At 43.5% G+C, this 14,805-nt stretch overlaps 1 protein-coding gene across 1 annotated transcript; it reads right to left on the reverse strand.

Annotated features, from left to right (window-relative positions):
- Window positions 1-319: 319 nt before the first annotated feature.
- xpot (exportin, tRNA (nuclear export receptor for tRNAs)) lies at window positions 320-14,503 on the reverse strand. The gene is made up of 25 exons (XM_071502055.1): window positions 14,243-14,503; window positions 11,545-11,698; window positions 10,036-10,118; window positions 9,851-9,907; window positions 9,697-9,766; window positions 9,302-9,520; window positions 8,801-8,985; window positions 8,366-8,534; window positions 7,825-8,061; window positions 7,680-7,718; window positions 7,534-7,596; window positions 7,333-7,457; window positions 7,104-7,248; window positions 6,898-7,017; window positions 6,716-6,810; window positions 6,543-6,612; window positions 6,194-6,432; window positions 5,461-5,746; window positions 5,186-5,375; window positions 4,971-5,087; window positions 4,772-4,887; window positions 4,637-4,684; window positions 4,479-4,550; window positions 4,065-4,121; window positions 320-3,963 (listed from the first exon to the last, which is right to left on the reverse strand). The coding sequence occupies exons 2-25, from the start codon at window positions 11,629-11,631 to the stop codon at window positions 3,937-3,939; spliced, it is 2,916 nt and encodes a 971-aa protein (XP_071358156.1). The 5' UTR covers window positions 11,632-11,698; window positions 14,243-14,503; the 3' UTR covers window positions 320-3,936.
- Window positions 14,504-14,805: the final 302 nt, after the last annotated feature.

Consider the following 14,805-nt stretch of genomic DNA (forward strand, 5'->3'; position numbering starts at 1 on the left):
CTCTCCCTTTAACAGACAAAATCTTAACACTGAATAAAAAAAGACAAAGTACAAGAGACAGGAAATAATTCACAGGATTTGTGTTTAACAGAAAAACATCTCATTAAAATAAAGTCTTATTTTTAAGAAGGTTCAGTAATTTCCTAAAACAGCTGGACACTGTAGTTTGTATATAACCAAATATAGAATAAAGATATATGAAGCATTTGTTTGGGACTATTTTCAGCAGCGGATTTATCCACATCTGGTGTCCAGATGGTCTTTTCATAGTTTTTGCTGACAATAAGAAAAAAGCAGATCATGAGACTTAAACACATGGTTCTCTTTGAGCAAACACTTTATTGGTTCTAACATAAGGTTCATCGCCATATCAAAAAAATAAATCAGCACATTTCACCATCAATGAACAAATTCATTCATTTGGCAAGTTTTTCTTAGATATGAGCAAACCTCAGGTCTCCGCTCCGTCTGCTGAAGACTTCAAGGAAAAAACGAAATACGAACAGGCTGCGATAACCTGAAGATCCATCAATGAACATCGAACAAAGGTGATTTTTTTAAAGAGGTGACATTTAAAGTAATTTGACGTCCTGGTGTGATGGGAGGAAAAGTAAATGATCGGCTTGTGAATACTACAGCAGCACGAAGAGGAACGATCACACGAAAACATCACTTCAGGTGTTTGTGAGGGGACAGTCGTCAGGTCGACGGGACTTGGTTCACTTTAACAACAGGTGAATTAAGTGCAGGTGAAGTGCAGACGTTGAGTGAAGCCACTGTGTCTCTGGTTTTATAGAGTTTTAGTATTGTAACAGATTTCATGTGTCACACAGTCATTTTTTAAAGGGAACAGTTCAGGATTTGGGGAACAAATGTTACTCATTTCTTTGTGAGACTGAGGAACTCGTCACTGGTATCGATCACTCGCTTTAAGACTTCAACATTTTTGTGAAGGGAACTGAATTCAATTTTATTTTTATCAATCAAAACATCTCACCTACAGGAAAACACAAATTTCCCCAAATGTTGAACTCTTCTTTAAGAAAGAAAAACTTTAACACTGTTAAAAACAACAATTCCCAGTCGCAGGCTGTAAAACGAAACAGTTTCTACAGCTGAACAAAAACAACATTGATTCAAAATTACTCTCTTTATATTTACAAACCAGAGGATCAGTTTCATGTCTGTGGAGTTAATCGTTCTCTAACAACTCACTACAGGAGTTTGAGCTCGTTACGGGACCTTCAGAAGTTTTCTTGGTAACGATTTAACATAACTTCTGTTATTTCCTAATAACTTCCTTGAACATTTCCTTCAAGTTTCCTATTAATTAATTTGGTAATAATTGTAGGAAAACTAACCCTTTAAAAGCATGTTTTGATTTCCAGAGGGATTTTCTTCAAAGAGCAGTTTCACTACAACTACATAAATATTTATTAATTTATCTTTATCTATTCTTAGAGACTTTGTTATTCATGTACTTTGATTTGATTGGCTGCCTTTACACAAATTACACTGTTTTCATGCCCTGCTGACTTGCTCTGATAATTAAATATAATTTTTGCCAAACTACATGTTTTTTTCTTCCCAGGAAACTTCCTCAGAAAAGATTCGGAGTGAAAGAACTTATGACGGTAACGGTTTCCTTTTGTCAAACTGTTGGTTATTTTGGTTTTGCTGCCTCAGCATCTTTTCATAAACACCATCTGAAGTTACTCAGTGATCCAACATCAAAAAAATCCAATCAAACACATTCCTGCTGCAGTTTGAGAAGTTGTTTTTAGTTTATTTAATTAGTCTGGTGACATTTTATTATCTTGTCAAAAAATCTCAACACAAACCAATGAATGCATCTAACAAACGTCTAATTCCAATCGTGTATTAATCCACCTCTGAAAATAGTCCCCCACTAAATTATATATTTGTGAGGTGTTTTTAAACTGGGGCCACCAGCCAAAAATAAAATAAGGGATGTGTTGACTTTAAGAAAAACATAGATTTACACCAGACTTAAACTTTGAACTGCTGTTATTTATTCTGTTTGCCTGTGTTCAATTGAAAGCAACACATTCAGGCACTTTGTCTGGAAAAGTATTAAGAAAAGCTCAAACTGACGGCAAATGAACTAAATTACAAGGAATTTACTGGGGGGGGGGGGGTCCCCCAGGTTCCCAGTTTTTAAAGAAGAGAAGCATCTGTGCACGGTCAGCGGTTAAGTGGATTTTCACTCAGTCAGTTTTTACAGTTTCATCTCGTCGTCTCACACTGATTGGTTCCGTCCTGACTGACAGCTCCTTCACAGTATTGCTCGCAGTAAAGCGTTGCATAATCAATTAGTCGATCGTCCTGAATTGTCACAAATGCTTCCATATAAAATTCACTGACCTGCTTCTGTACACGGGCAGATTCATGTTTTTACACCAGCTGTACATGAGTGAGTCCTATGAACTAGTTTGTTTGTACAGAAGCTCATTAAAGCCAAGAAAAGAAGAAAAAACATGTTAAGAATGACAAAAAATAAATTACTCATAGTAATTAGGACTTTTTAGTCTTAATTAATTAAGATCAGAATTATAAGATACTAATTCAAAAAATGTACTCAACATTTTGGCTCAAGAACAAACTTTATGGAAATACATCAAAAATCAAAACAAGTTAAATTTATTATGTAACTAAAAATGACTTTTTTAGTCAAAATGAGACATTAAATCAAAATCTTAATTTTTAACACCGACTATCAAAACTATGAGCAAGTCAAAAATATAGAGGAAAATATGATAAATAAAGATACTCAGCATAAGACACTTTAATCTGATAGTAATTGAAAAATTATAACTCACACAAGGTCAAAATTATGAGACACAGTCCATTTTTTACTAATTTCAGTCAACAGTGAGGTCAGACTTCACTGAGATACTACATCAAAAGTTTGACTTGAGTAAAAAATATGATAAATAAAAATTATGATAAACAAAAATACTCATTGCTTTAACTTTAATTTTTTATCATTCTTAACTTTTTTCCATTTTCGGGCAGATATGAGCTTCCACATTTAGTATCCAGATGGGAATGAAGATTTAAAAAAAAAAAACTAAACCTAGGAACATTATTTACATTTTTTAACATCTTATTCTCTTATTTACACTTTGTTCCTGCATTTCATGTTCATTTCCATCTGAAATTAAAAAACGCCAAAAGAATTTGTCATATTTCCAGGGAAGGAAAACACTCCATGGACTCAATAATCATGTCTGCAGTTTTATCATGAACTCACCACGAGTGGCTGACGAAGCTCCAAACCGAGTATCTGAGGAAAAGAAAGTCAGTGGAAGGCGGATGCACATCTGCCTGGGGCTGAAACGATCACATCAAACTTAAAACCAACCTTCTGTTCCTCAACACATTAAAAAAAAGAATCAATGCCACATTTTAAATAAAAATAATTCAGGTCAGCCCTTATTTTTCATCCATTCTGTGGCAGCAAATGACTCAAAAAACCTCAAATCTATCATGTTTGGAAACGTTTCTACTGTAAAGATTCGACTAGAGTAAAGCTATCTTTACACAAACGAGAGGAGTTTCAGGATGATACCAATGTTTTCCAGACCGGCAGCGTCCTCTCCCACAGATCTGTGTTCGCGTCTAAAAGCCCTTTCCACACAACTCCGTGGTTTCCACAAAGTTCTCCACGTTTCTGATCAGAAATCGAGCTCCTTCACGTGGACAGCTCGTCCTCGGCAGCTGGAGGGGTGTGTCCGTCCACCGACCTTCTGTCCATTTTCCCGACTTAGACAGACTGGGCTTTGTTATGCATTTACTTTTTAAGTGCAAAAGCAGCTCCTATGCTAAGTTCCTTTTTTTTTGTTGTGAAGTGGCGAGTTTGGCCACTTCCTGTGAAGAGTCCTTTCAGTCCCAGTGAACTTCCAGTTTTATTTCCTACAGCTTCGCTCGCTGAAAGAACGCCTGAGAGGAGGAGAGGACGGAGGACAATCAGCTGAGCCACAAATCAGACCCCACACTGACCCCACAACGTCTCAATTTGACAAACAGACAAACATTTGTACCTTGATGTAGTTTTTCAGCACTTTGACATCCGGCTGCTGAAGCACTTGACACAGCTCCTGTTACACAAAGACACAACATGATAAACTGTAACAAAAACACAAAATATTACAGTAAAATAAATGACAGTAAAATCTAGAGCTGAACAAGAAAAACAAATCATATTGTGATGTGTGGAAAAAACGACTTAACTACTAAACATGTAGAAACCATAGTTCATGCAGACAGATTTTTACATCTGATTATTACACAGGTAGTTTGTGTTAATTGTTGCACATGGTGAGTTTGTCAGTTTTTAAAAAATGATTTTTCCTGTTTTTTAGTTGAGTTCCTCTCACGTCGACTCGAGTCTAATTTAACCTTCACTCATGATCCAAAACACATCTGACAAAACATCAGTGAGAGTTCAGCAGCACCTGTGAGATTTCCGGTGACACCTGCAGCGAGGGCAGATACTCCTGCTGCAAGAACTGGATGAACTCTGGCCCCTGAAAGAACAGATGAGAAACTATTTACAGCCAAACCCAGAGGAAGAAACATGTTGTCACTGTGACTCCAGTAAACCTGCTTTTACCCGTTTGAGATGAATCATCTTCAGTGTGACGGCGCACTCTGACAGCGTCTGGAAGACAAACAACAACGACTGAAGCTTGTGGGACAACAGTCAGAACGACACGTTTTTAGGCTTGAGTCTGGTACAGAAACTCACCAGGACTGTCTGAGCATCTGAGAGGTCAAAGGTCGGTTTGAGAGGGGCCAGGAAGCAGGCAGGGACGATGTGTTTGTAGATGAAGTCGGGGAAGCCCACCATGCCATCTTTACCTCCTGCGGGGGGGGGGGGTCAGAGCAGCGTCAGCAGACGACAGACACAAACACGAGGCAGAGCGATGAGGAAATAAAAGTCTCACCCCACAGCTCCACCAGCTTGGAGAGGATGATGAAGCAGGTCTTCTGGGCGATGGGGTCGGGGAAATCCACGGCTCCCTGGATGATGGTGAACACCACTCGCTCGATGTTTTCTGCTCCTGGAAACAAACGTCGTCATCAAACAGAACAGTTCACCTGCAGCTCTTCATCATGTTCAACCAGATGTGACTTCATCAGCCTCTCCGTGGCGACTCACCCTGATTGGCCATCACCTCGTTCATCCCGCTCCCGGTGATGGTCTGGATGAAGCAGAAGTAGCTCCTCCTCAGCATCTGTTTCTCCAGAGCCGCCGCCTGGTCGTTGTCCTCCGCCGGTCGGGCCAGCACCTCGAAGATGGCGAGGACCAGCGGCATGAAGACCTGCTGCAGGAAGGGGGACACCTGCCGCTGCCATGGCGACGGGAGAAAAGCCTGTTAATCACCAGGTGGTCCTTCACAACAACCTTTATAATCCACCGGCTTTCCCGCCTACCTTGAACTTGGCAGTGATCTGGCTGATGAGCGGGATGAACTCCTGCAGGTCTTTGGCCTCGCAGTCCTTCAGCATGTGCTCGGAGGCGGCGGGGATGAAGGGCAGCACCTCCTCCTCCATGCAGATGATCATCCGGTGCAGGAAGGAGCGCACCGAGCTGCGCAGCACCCCCCGCTGGACAGGACAGCTGAGCGCGGGCAGGAAGGTCTGCAGACAGTCTCTGTAGACCTCGGTGCAGCCGCACTGCTTCACCGTCTGCTTGTTGCTGAACGCCTTACTGGTCCGACTGCAGCAGAGACGCAAACACGGTTCATTATGTAACACTTAATAACTCTGATGTCTTTAAACCTCTTTTTTTACATGGTTCACAGTTTAAATCCCAAATCTGTTCAGTTTATCAGGAAACCAAGAACAGCAGCAAATGTTCACTATGAGAACAAGTTTGGTATCAATCAATCAATCAATTTACAAAATAAATGTCCCCTAATTTTCTGTTGACTGACAGTTCACTGACAGTTTCTCTTCTCTGATCTGAGGTCAGTCATCAGACGGAGGTGATATTGATCAGTTCTGATCCACAACAGCTGCTTTCACCACATTAAACTGACTCACATTAATTTCCTGGAGATTTACCCACAAACCAACTCTGAAGTCGGCCATGTGGGGACCAGCTGTTTTCAAACAGGAAGTCAACCAAACTGTTTCTGGACACGATGAACAAAGTCATCCTCACCTGGCGAATCCGACGGCGTGGCTCAGGCAGTCGGCGAGCGCGGCCTGTCTCTCCTCCTCCGTCTCCTGCGACAGCTTGGCGAGCAGCAGGCGGAAGGCGTCCATCAGCGGCGCCAGCAGACTCCTCATCAGTGCCTGCTTCCTCTCCACGGGACTCTCCCCGTTCACAATCAGGACGCCCGCCGTCTCAAACATGAACAGCTGGTCGTCGCTGGTCAGCAGCGCCAGGAAGCCGTTCTCCTGAGGGAGGGTGATGTTGAGAAGTGATGAAGGTGTCGGGTAACATTTGAATTTGGATCAGTGAGATGAAGCTGGGGTTTCTGGGTAAAGATTCACGTGGTGACACTTACAGGAGGAGCGAGCTCCAGCAGGTCCTGGATCCTGGTCAGGATGTCCTCGATGAAGGCATTCATGTGTTTACTGTCGGCAGAGAGCAGCATCATCATCATCATCATCATCATCATCACAGTGAACAGGTACATGTTTCATGATGTCACAGTGTGAAATGGCTGAGGGGACTCACTGCAGGGTTTTGATGAACCTGGAGAACAGGTAGGCCACTCTGCTGCGGACCTTCGGGCTGTTGTGTCTCAGTCCTCTTTGGTCCAGAAATGCCATCTGTCAGTGAACGCAACACAGTCGTCAGGCACAACAAGGAAGCAGAACTGCTCTCACTGCTGGTTGGAAAATGAACCAGACTCTCACCAAAACATTGGGAATGTGCTGCGGCTCCACGATGAAGAACTTATCGTATCGGACGACGGTCTCGAAGAACTCCAGAGACACGGAGGTGTGCTGGTAGCTGCTGACGCCGCAGGACACCAGCTGAGGAGGAGAGGAGGAGACGTCAGCGACGCAAACACACACAGTGGAAAACAACAGTCATGTGACATTGGAGCCATGTGACTGACCGTCCTCATCATGTCCTGCAGAGCACTTGTCTTCGCCGTGTCTCCGGAGAAGTGGGCGCCGTGAGACGCCGGCAGGGCCTCGCCCAGCATGTACAGCAGCCTGATGGCCACCTCCACCTCCATGAAGGGCGCCGTCTGCCAGTTCCTGCACAACAACCAGCAGGGGTCAGTGTCACAGGACTCACCTGAACCAGGTCAAGAACAAAGTTAAACAAAGGCGGGCTCTTACTGCATGGTGTTGGTGAAGACTCGGCGAACGGCGTCCAGCAGCAGCTCAGGAGAAACCTGAGCCAGACGATCCAGCAGCATCTTCAGCTGCTTCCTGTACTCCACGAACATGGCCTCGTCCTCGCCCTGCAGACCAGAGCACAGGGTCAGCTGTTGTCTGATGACAACAGTGACAGTGTCAGCGTGACGGCGACACACTCACCTCGTTCTCAAAGTTGTACTCGTCGTCGTACGTCAATTTCTTCATGACGGCGAGCATGATGGCCTGTGGCGAGGAGGCACAGCGTTTTCAACACGTCACACCTGAACAAACATTTTTACCTGCGAGTTTCAGAAGCACAGACTCACCTCGATGTTCGTCTTCTGCTGCTCCGTCAGCTGAGGAAGCTGCAAGAAAAACAACACTGATAAAATATTTCTGCAACTATTTCAAGATGAACAGCAGCCTGCTTTATTATGACATCATCATGACATCATCACGCCTGCTGAGCACCTGTTTGAGGACGTGCAGGTACTCGTAACAGAAGCCGACGATGTTGGCCGAGATGTCGTCGTCCTCATGCACCAGCAGCTGCAGCAGCAGCGGCACCTTGGCCTCCACCGCCTGCAGCGTCTCGGCGGCGTCCTTCACGTTTCCGGCTTTGGCGAGTTTGGTCCAGCTCAGCACCAGACTCTGACCCATCCCGTTCACCAGCCGGGAGAACTTGGCCAGGAAGTCCACGTCCTCCTCCTGAGCAGACAGGAAGTGGGAAATGAAAACAGAGGAGCAGGAAGAGGCTGTGAACTCGAGGCCTCGGGGGGAGAACACAAACATGTGGCTCTGAAGTGGACCTAGACCTAGACCTGGACCTGGTTCCTCTCACATCCATAATGAGCCACAAAAATCCTGACACGACCACCGGTCAGTGTTTAACTGTGTGCAGCTGCTCTAGTTTTATTTTGTTAACACTGCCCTAATTTACCCATAATCCCCTGCTGTGTGGCCAAACATTTTCTCTAACACTGTTCATGTCAGTGTCGGTGTGAAGCCCCACCTGCTCCACGTTGAAGAACCCGGCTGACTGCAGAACCTGGCACAGAGACTCCACCAGCTTGGTTTTGTCCACAGGGTCCATCCCTTTGTTAATGATTTCAAACAGGCAGTCGCAGGCCTCCTCTCTGAGCTCCTCCACCGACATCTGACTGAGCAGCAGGTTCACAAACCTACACACACACACACACACACACACACACACACACACACACACACACACACACACACACACACAGAAAACAGTCTGTGAAACAGCTGATGTGGACTTTATGAACCAGATCAAACCAGATGTTTCTATTACAGCTGTAATTTTTACAACTTAAGTTTTGACCAATGAGATATCTCTAACCCTTTCAAAATAAAAGACAAACTGTTACAAAACCCAGAATCACTGAGTCTGTGTCTCAGCCCGTCCCTCGTGTGCGTGCTGACTGACCGGTCGTTGGCGATGAGGTTGAGGTCGATCCAGGACACGAAGGCCCCCACCACCTCCAGACACTGGCAGGTGAGCTCTGGGTGGGAGCGCTGGTACGTCTGCAGGATCTGGAACCAGGACTCCACCAGGCTGGGGATGCACTGCTCCCGCATGGAGTCTTTGATCAAAGTGTTCCTGCGAGTCTCCTGAGGGAAACGTACGACACCGTCGACACCAGAGCATCAGGTTCAGTCTCAGGTGATCAGATTGTAAAGATTCAGTGAAGAGATAAAACGACACTGTTGTGTGATGTAACAGCCTCATCTGTTTCCTTGTCAACCAGTTTGTTATTGCGTAACCATCTCAGTTATGCGTTTCACTACTTTGTGGGTTTTACTTTGTAGAACTGAACTTCCTCTTCCTGTACTCATCACATCAATCTCATCTCCTGTCAGCAGCTCCTCTCCTTCCTCTCTGTCACTGTTCAGGTTGAATGTTTAAATCATCAGAGCGTCGTCTCACCTCGGGCGTGTGCAGGATGTCTCTGTCCACCACCTCAGCGTCGATGGCCATCAGCGTCCTCAGGTAGATGTCCACGCCGTGCGGGTTCAGACCCACCAGGGACAGGATGTCGAAGAAGAACTTGGGCCACAGGGTCAGGTACTCCATGATGAAGGTGAGGGCCAACACCTGGGCTGCCTTGTTCCTGATGAAGGGCTTCTCAGGCTGAGCGTTCATCAGCTGCAGGCGACCAAGAGGAGGGACAAAAAATAAATCATCACCTGTTTGTTTTGTATAAACTTTATTTCACACTGGTTTTGTGTCATGTAACAAATAAACTCCATGAATCTTTAAACTGTTCCCTCTGAGCACAGAGGACGCATGAAGGTAAAGTTCAGCCGACAGGTGAACTGTACCTGACACTGGAGCCACTTCATCAGAGTCTCTCTGATGAGCTGCTGCTGGACTGCACTCAGACCAGCATGTCTGCAACACAAGCAGCAGCACAGGGTGAGACAGAGACACTTCACTCAGATCAGACTGCAGGAAACATCAGGACATCAAACGTACCTGAACTTTATCTGATGCTCCAGCACCTGGAAGCAGAAGAACTTCACGTGGTCGTCACTGAAATAAGCAGAGCAACATGTTTAAACCCCAGCAAACATGACACCGGGGGGGGGGGGGGGGGGTCACATCATTAGTACGACAGTAGGATGAGTCGTTTCAGATTAATTATATCAAAACAAACTCACTTGTAAATCCCTTTAGCGAGAGCCTCTGCACACACCTCCCAGGCATCCTGAGACTCCTTCAGCTGCTCAAAGTATGCCATGGCCTGAACACACACACACACACACACACACACACACACACACACACACACACACACACACACACACACACACAGAGTCAAACTCTCCAGTTGATTCACATAGTTATGATTTGTTCCTGTTTGTGTCACAGTATCTGGATTTACAACAGTTTCCTGTTTCCACTTAAACTGTCCACAGGTTTATCTCAATGAATATAAGATCACACATTAATTAAATGTAACATGTTTATGATCCAGATGGTTTTACACATCAGCCTCACTCTTCAGGCTAAACTGCATCACTGCTCTTCAACATCAGTGTTTTTTCATAATGAGACAAGCTGCAGATAAAAATAAAATAAAATAAAATAGGTCTGAATTGATTGATAGAAAATGGAGAAACAAACAAAGGTTCAATAATCAGCTGATTGTGTTATGATATGATGTAATTAAAAAACAAAAAGGCTTTAAATTGATCCCGTTATCTCACTCACATTAAACTGTCTGCACCTCCACGTTTTGTTTCCATTACATCAGTGGACATTTTGGAAAATCTGACTGACTGTAAATGAAACTGTGTCAACACTGTTTGTGTACCTGACCTATCTATTGGTGACGATGTCAACAGGTCGTCAGACTTCACCTGATTGGTCTGTTTATCTTTCCCCAGGCTCCAACACAAACTCACAGATGCTGGTTTGTTAGTAACAAATATATCATCACTGTTTTTATTGTCTTTTCTCTCCTGATGAAGACGAGACAATAAAACTGACTTTAGAAAACAAACCTTTGATTCAGTCTGTTTGAACCAAACTTGTTCTTTTAGAAATAAAAACATCAGTCTATTGGATGTTTGACTAAAATTACACTAAAGGTTTTGAGCAACTAATTTATTACTAAAATAAAACAAGACCAATGTTACAAGTCTTTCATCAAATAAAATTAGACTGAAACAATAACATTTCTCACACAATCACTTCATCATTTGTTTTATAAACTTTTGAGAAATCTCTGCTGTAATTTCCCAGAATCCACCTGGACAAGATCACGACATAAAGATCTAGATTTCACTATGATAGAAAACAAAGAAAAGCCATAAACTTTATCAACCGAGAAGCTGAATGGTTTATTGATTAATGGATCATCAATATTGTTGCCAAATAAGCCAAAGTTTTAGAGCTGGGAAACATGAGCAGCCATGTTTGTTGAACTGGTCCAGAACTCACTTTAACATAAGCTGAATGTGTTGATGAACTTCCCTCCACCAGCTTCCTGTCTCAATAAAACCTTCACTTTATTCAGACTGAAATGTTTCAGGACCAAAAACTAAAACACATGTTACAGGTGAAAGGTGAAATGATGCTGCTGCGAACGGAGCAAAGAGACAACACAGCAGCTCAGTGAGACTGTGTGACGTTCATGGACCAGTCAGACGGACGGGGCGTCTTACCCTCTGCCTGTAGCGGGCGTCGGCGTTTGGGTTGAGCCCCAGCAGGGCCTGCTCGTCCATGACTGCAGCGACAGACTGGCAGGCCATTCGTGGGTTAGCTTTCCTCCAGGGCGGGTTCACTCCTCTGTGCTGCTGTCGGGCAGGTCTCTCTCATCTAAAGCATCAGAGCAGAGAGAAACACCGGAGGTCAAACATACAGTGAACCACCCTCTCACCGCAGGATCTATGAATACAACCTCTTCACATAGCTCAGCATTAACACTGATGAGGCTCCTGTTCACACATGTTACAGAAAATAACAATACAATGCCATATATATATATATATATATATATATATATATATATATATACACACATACACACACACACACACACGCACCAACCTCAGGTTAAAGTTTGGTTTATTCTCACTGATTAAACTGTTTAATCAAAGTCCACATGTTCTACCATGTTCTGGAGTAACATGACTGCAGGTTTGACCAGAGAAAGTCTGGATCTGATGAGCAGTATGACTCACAAAGGAAGGATGTGTTATTTATAGTAGTGTTAAGGCTCCATCCAGTCTAAAGGTAGATGTCCATGTGTTTGTGATTATAAAGCAGGTCTAGGTTCTATATTAATACTGTGAAAGTATCAAAGCCTCAGTCCACAGAGAAATGCACACAGCCTGTATTCAGACACTGAGCCTTAAAACCAGCCGTCAGGACTTCTGGAACTTTGTGATGTCACAACAAAACAGTCACCGCCCGCAGCCACGCCCCAAGCCCCGCCCACCTGGACCCACCATCCAACCTTGCAGGATTTGGTTTCTCTGAGTGTTTACCTGAAATCTGCTATATTTTTATTGGATCACTCAGTCAGCCAATCAGAAGGGAGGCTCGGAGCCTCCAGAGAGAAGAGATGAAATCTTATTTTGATACGATTCGATCTACTGAACGACAACAAACATATTTAACCTGTTTCTCATGTTGTGGCTCCATTTTCCTTCCAGCCACCATCTTTATTCGTTTGAGCAAACACAGTCACAGCTCGAGAAACAGGTTAAAATGTGTTTTTATTGTTCAGTGAACAAAATATTTTTCATCCAGATGGGAACAAAGATTCTGGAGACACTGTGAGTTTGGTTAAATGACCCACTGGGTTTTTTAGCTGCTCCATGTGGAGCTGCTTTAACTACCTCATACACATTTAGTTTAGTGCACTGGTTCCCAACATAGGGGTTGGGCCCCTCCAAAGGGTCACCAGATAAATCTGAGGGCTCGTCACATGATTCATAAGAGGAAAGAAGAAGAAACACAGTTTTGATTTACTTTTCTTGGGTTAATTTTCTTTTTCTGATCTTTGCTTTATTGATAACAGCTCAGTCATGTGACCATGACATGAGGCCACAACACTGATTCCTTGTAAAGCGCCACAAACAGTATTATCACTGGTTTACATTTATCTCAACCATTTGTCAGAAAGCTTTCGAATAATCATGATGCAGTAAAAATACAATTTTTCCCTCTGAATTGTGATGAGTAAAAGGAAAAATTAAAAAAAAAAAAAAAAATGATAATGAGGTACAAGTAGCTCAAAATGGCCTTAAGTAAATGTACTTTTGTCGAGGATGGCAAATAATGCTTATATTTTGATTGATTATTTAATCAATATGGCTGCAACAATTAGTCAATTACTCAAAAATATCCTTTGGTTTAGATTAAATGTGAATATTTTCTTCGTCTTCTATAAATAGTAAACTGAATATCTACGGATCACACAAAACAATTGAAGACTTCACTTTAGACTATGAGAAACCAAATGACTAATCAATTAATCAGGAAATAGGCTATGGATTAAGTGTATAATAATAAAGATTATCATCATTTGCAGCCATTACAATGAAACATCTAAATGTGTCTAAGCTGAAGGGGACAAGTCCAAACACTCCATTAATAATGAGAGAAAACTCTACCCTGAGAGGCTCAAACTAACAATATTTTTCATTATGTTTGACTGATAATGAATGAAATGATTAATCGGTTATCAAGATAATTGAAATAGTTTATTCTTCTGTGGATCGACTCTGAGTAACCGACATACCGTCTCAGCTCGGCCTCAGATGAGAATCACCTCTGACACCGCTGAGTAGTTGTAGAGGATGGAGACCAGTCCACATGATGCAACACACTGTCAACACTTTATTGACCCAACGACCGTTTAAACGTTAACACCACAAATAAAAAAGCTCCTTCAGACATATCGGTGATTAAACAGCCACATAAATGTCCTGGTTTGTGGATGAAGACTGAATAAAGACCAGGTCCCCGGGCCACTCCTCTAAAAGTTGACACTGCAGTGCTACATGCTAACAACTTCACCCCAATACAAAATAGCTGACTGCAGCTAACTCGGGCTAGCTTCGGTTAGCCGGCTAGTTAGCTTCAGAGCTCGTCTGTTTGTGTGATCCTGGCACGGTAACACATGATAAAACCCGGGTCATCACCGGGGGGCGGTTAATAACAGCCACACCGACCGCGTGGGAGAGGTGGGGGCAGTTTTACAGTGTTTTCTGCCTGTTTATCGCGGCTCGGTAACGTTACCTGCTGCTGTGTCGCTCGCCTCCGCTGTGAAAATCTCACGATGACAAAGTCCGCCGCCGTTTGTTCACAAGCAAAGCACAATAAAGAACAAAGGGCATTTTCCGTAAAGCTTACCTTAGTGAGAACTTAATTCATCCGGTGTTTTTCCGCCCCTCTCTCGCCCCAGTTAACTCATCACGAAGCCGCTGCGAAGTCTCCAGAATCAGTTGCACGTCGGCTGGACTCACACGACTCCGGCGGCGGTGCGGCGTGTCCGCCCGGTCACATCCGGGTCACGGCCGCAGGAAGAGATTCATCCACACCAGTGTAGAGCCACCGATACCAACGACCACTGTATTTATTTACATCTTGTATATAGACCCCACAGTTATGTCACACACTTTATCAATAGACTTTATTTGATGTGTTATTTGTGCTGGACTCTTCTATATATGTTGGCGGACTTTCCTGAAGTTAGTTTCTGATTCGTAGGAAAATTGAGAGAAACTTTTTTCTTTTAGTTATAAAATGACATCAAATTAAAAGCCTTTCCTCTGTTTAAACGCCCATATTTACATTTTGTGAAATCTCTATGAAGTGTTAAAACCAGTGGTGGAAAGTAACGAGGGCAAATGCTGCATTTTAGTGCAGTTTTTAAGTTTCTGACCATCTGACGCAAAAGACACGCTTGTGAAACC

This window comes from Trachinotus anak, unplaced genomic scaffold (genome assembly GCF_046630095.1).
Source record: "Trachinotus anak isolate AG129_WGS33_773 ecotype Australia unplaced genomic scaffold, CSIRO_AGI_Tana_v1 ptg000018l, whole genome shotgun sequence".
Classification (NCBI taxonomy): domain Eukaryota; kingdom Metazoa; phylum Chordata; class Actinopteri; order Carangiformes; family Carangidae; genus Trachinotus; species Trachinotus anak.

What these genes read in the sequence shown, in the direction of transcription:
- xpot (XM_071502055.1), bottom strand. Translation starts at nt 11,631, where the DNA reads ATGGCCTGCCAGTCTGTCGCTGCAGTCATGGACGAGCAGGCCCTGCTG. An exon ending in AGCAGAAGACGAACATCGAG is followed by an intron (nt 7,597 to 7,679) that starts GTGAGTCTGTGC and finishes TCCTCGCCACAG; the next exon opens with GCCATCATGCTCGCCGTCAT. An exon ending in TGCTGAAAAACTACATCAAG is followed by an intron (nt 3,964 to 4,064) that starts GTACAAATGTTT and finishes TCCTCCTCTCAG; the next exon opens with GCGTTCTTTCAGCGAGCGAA.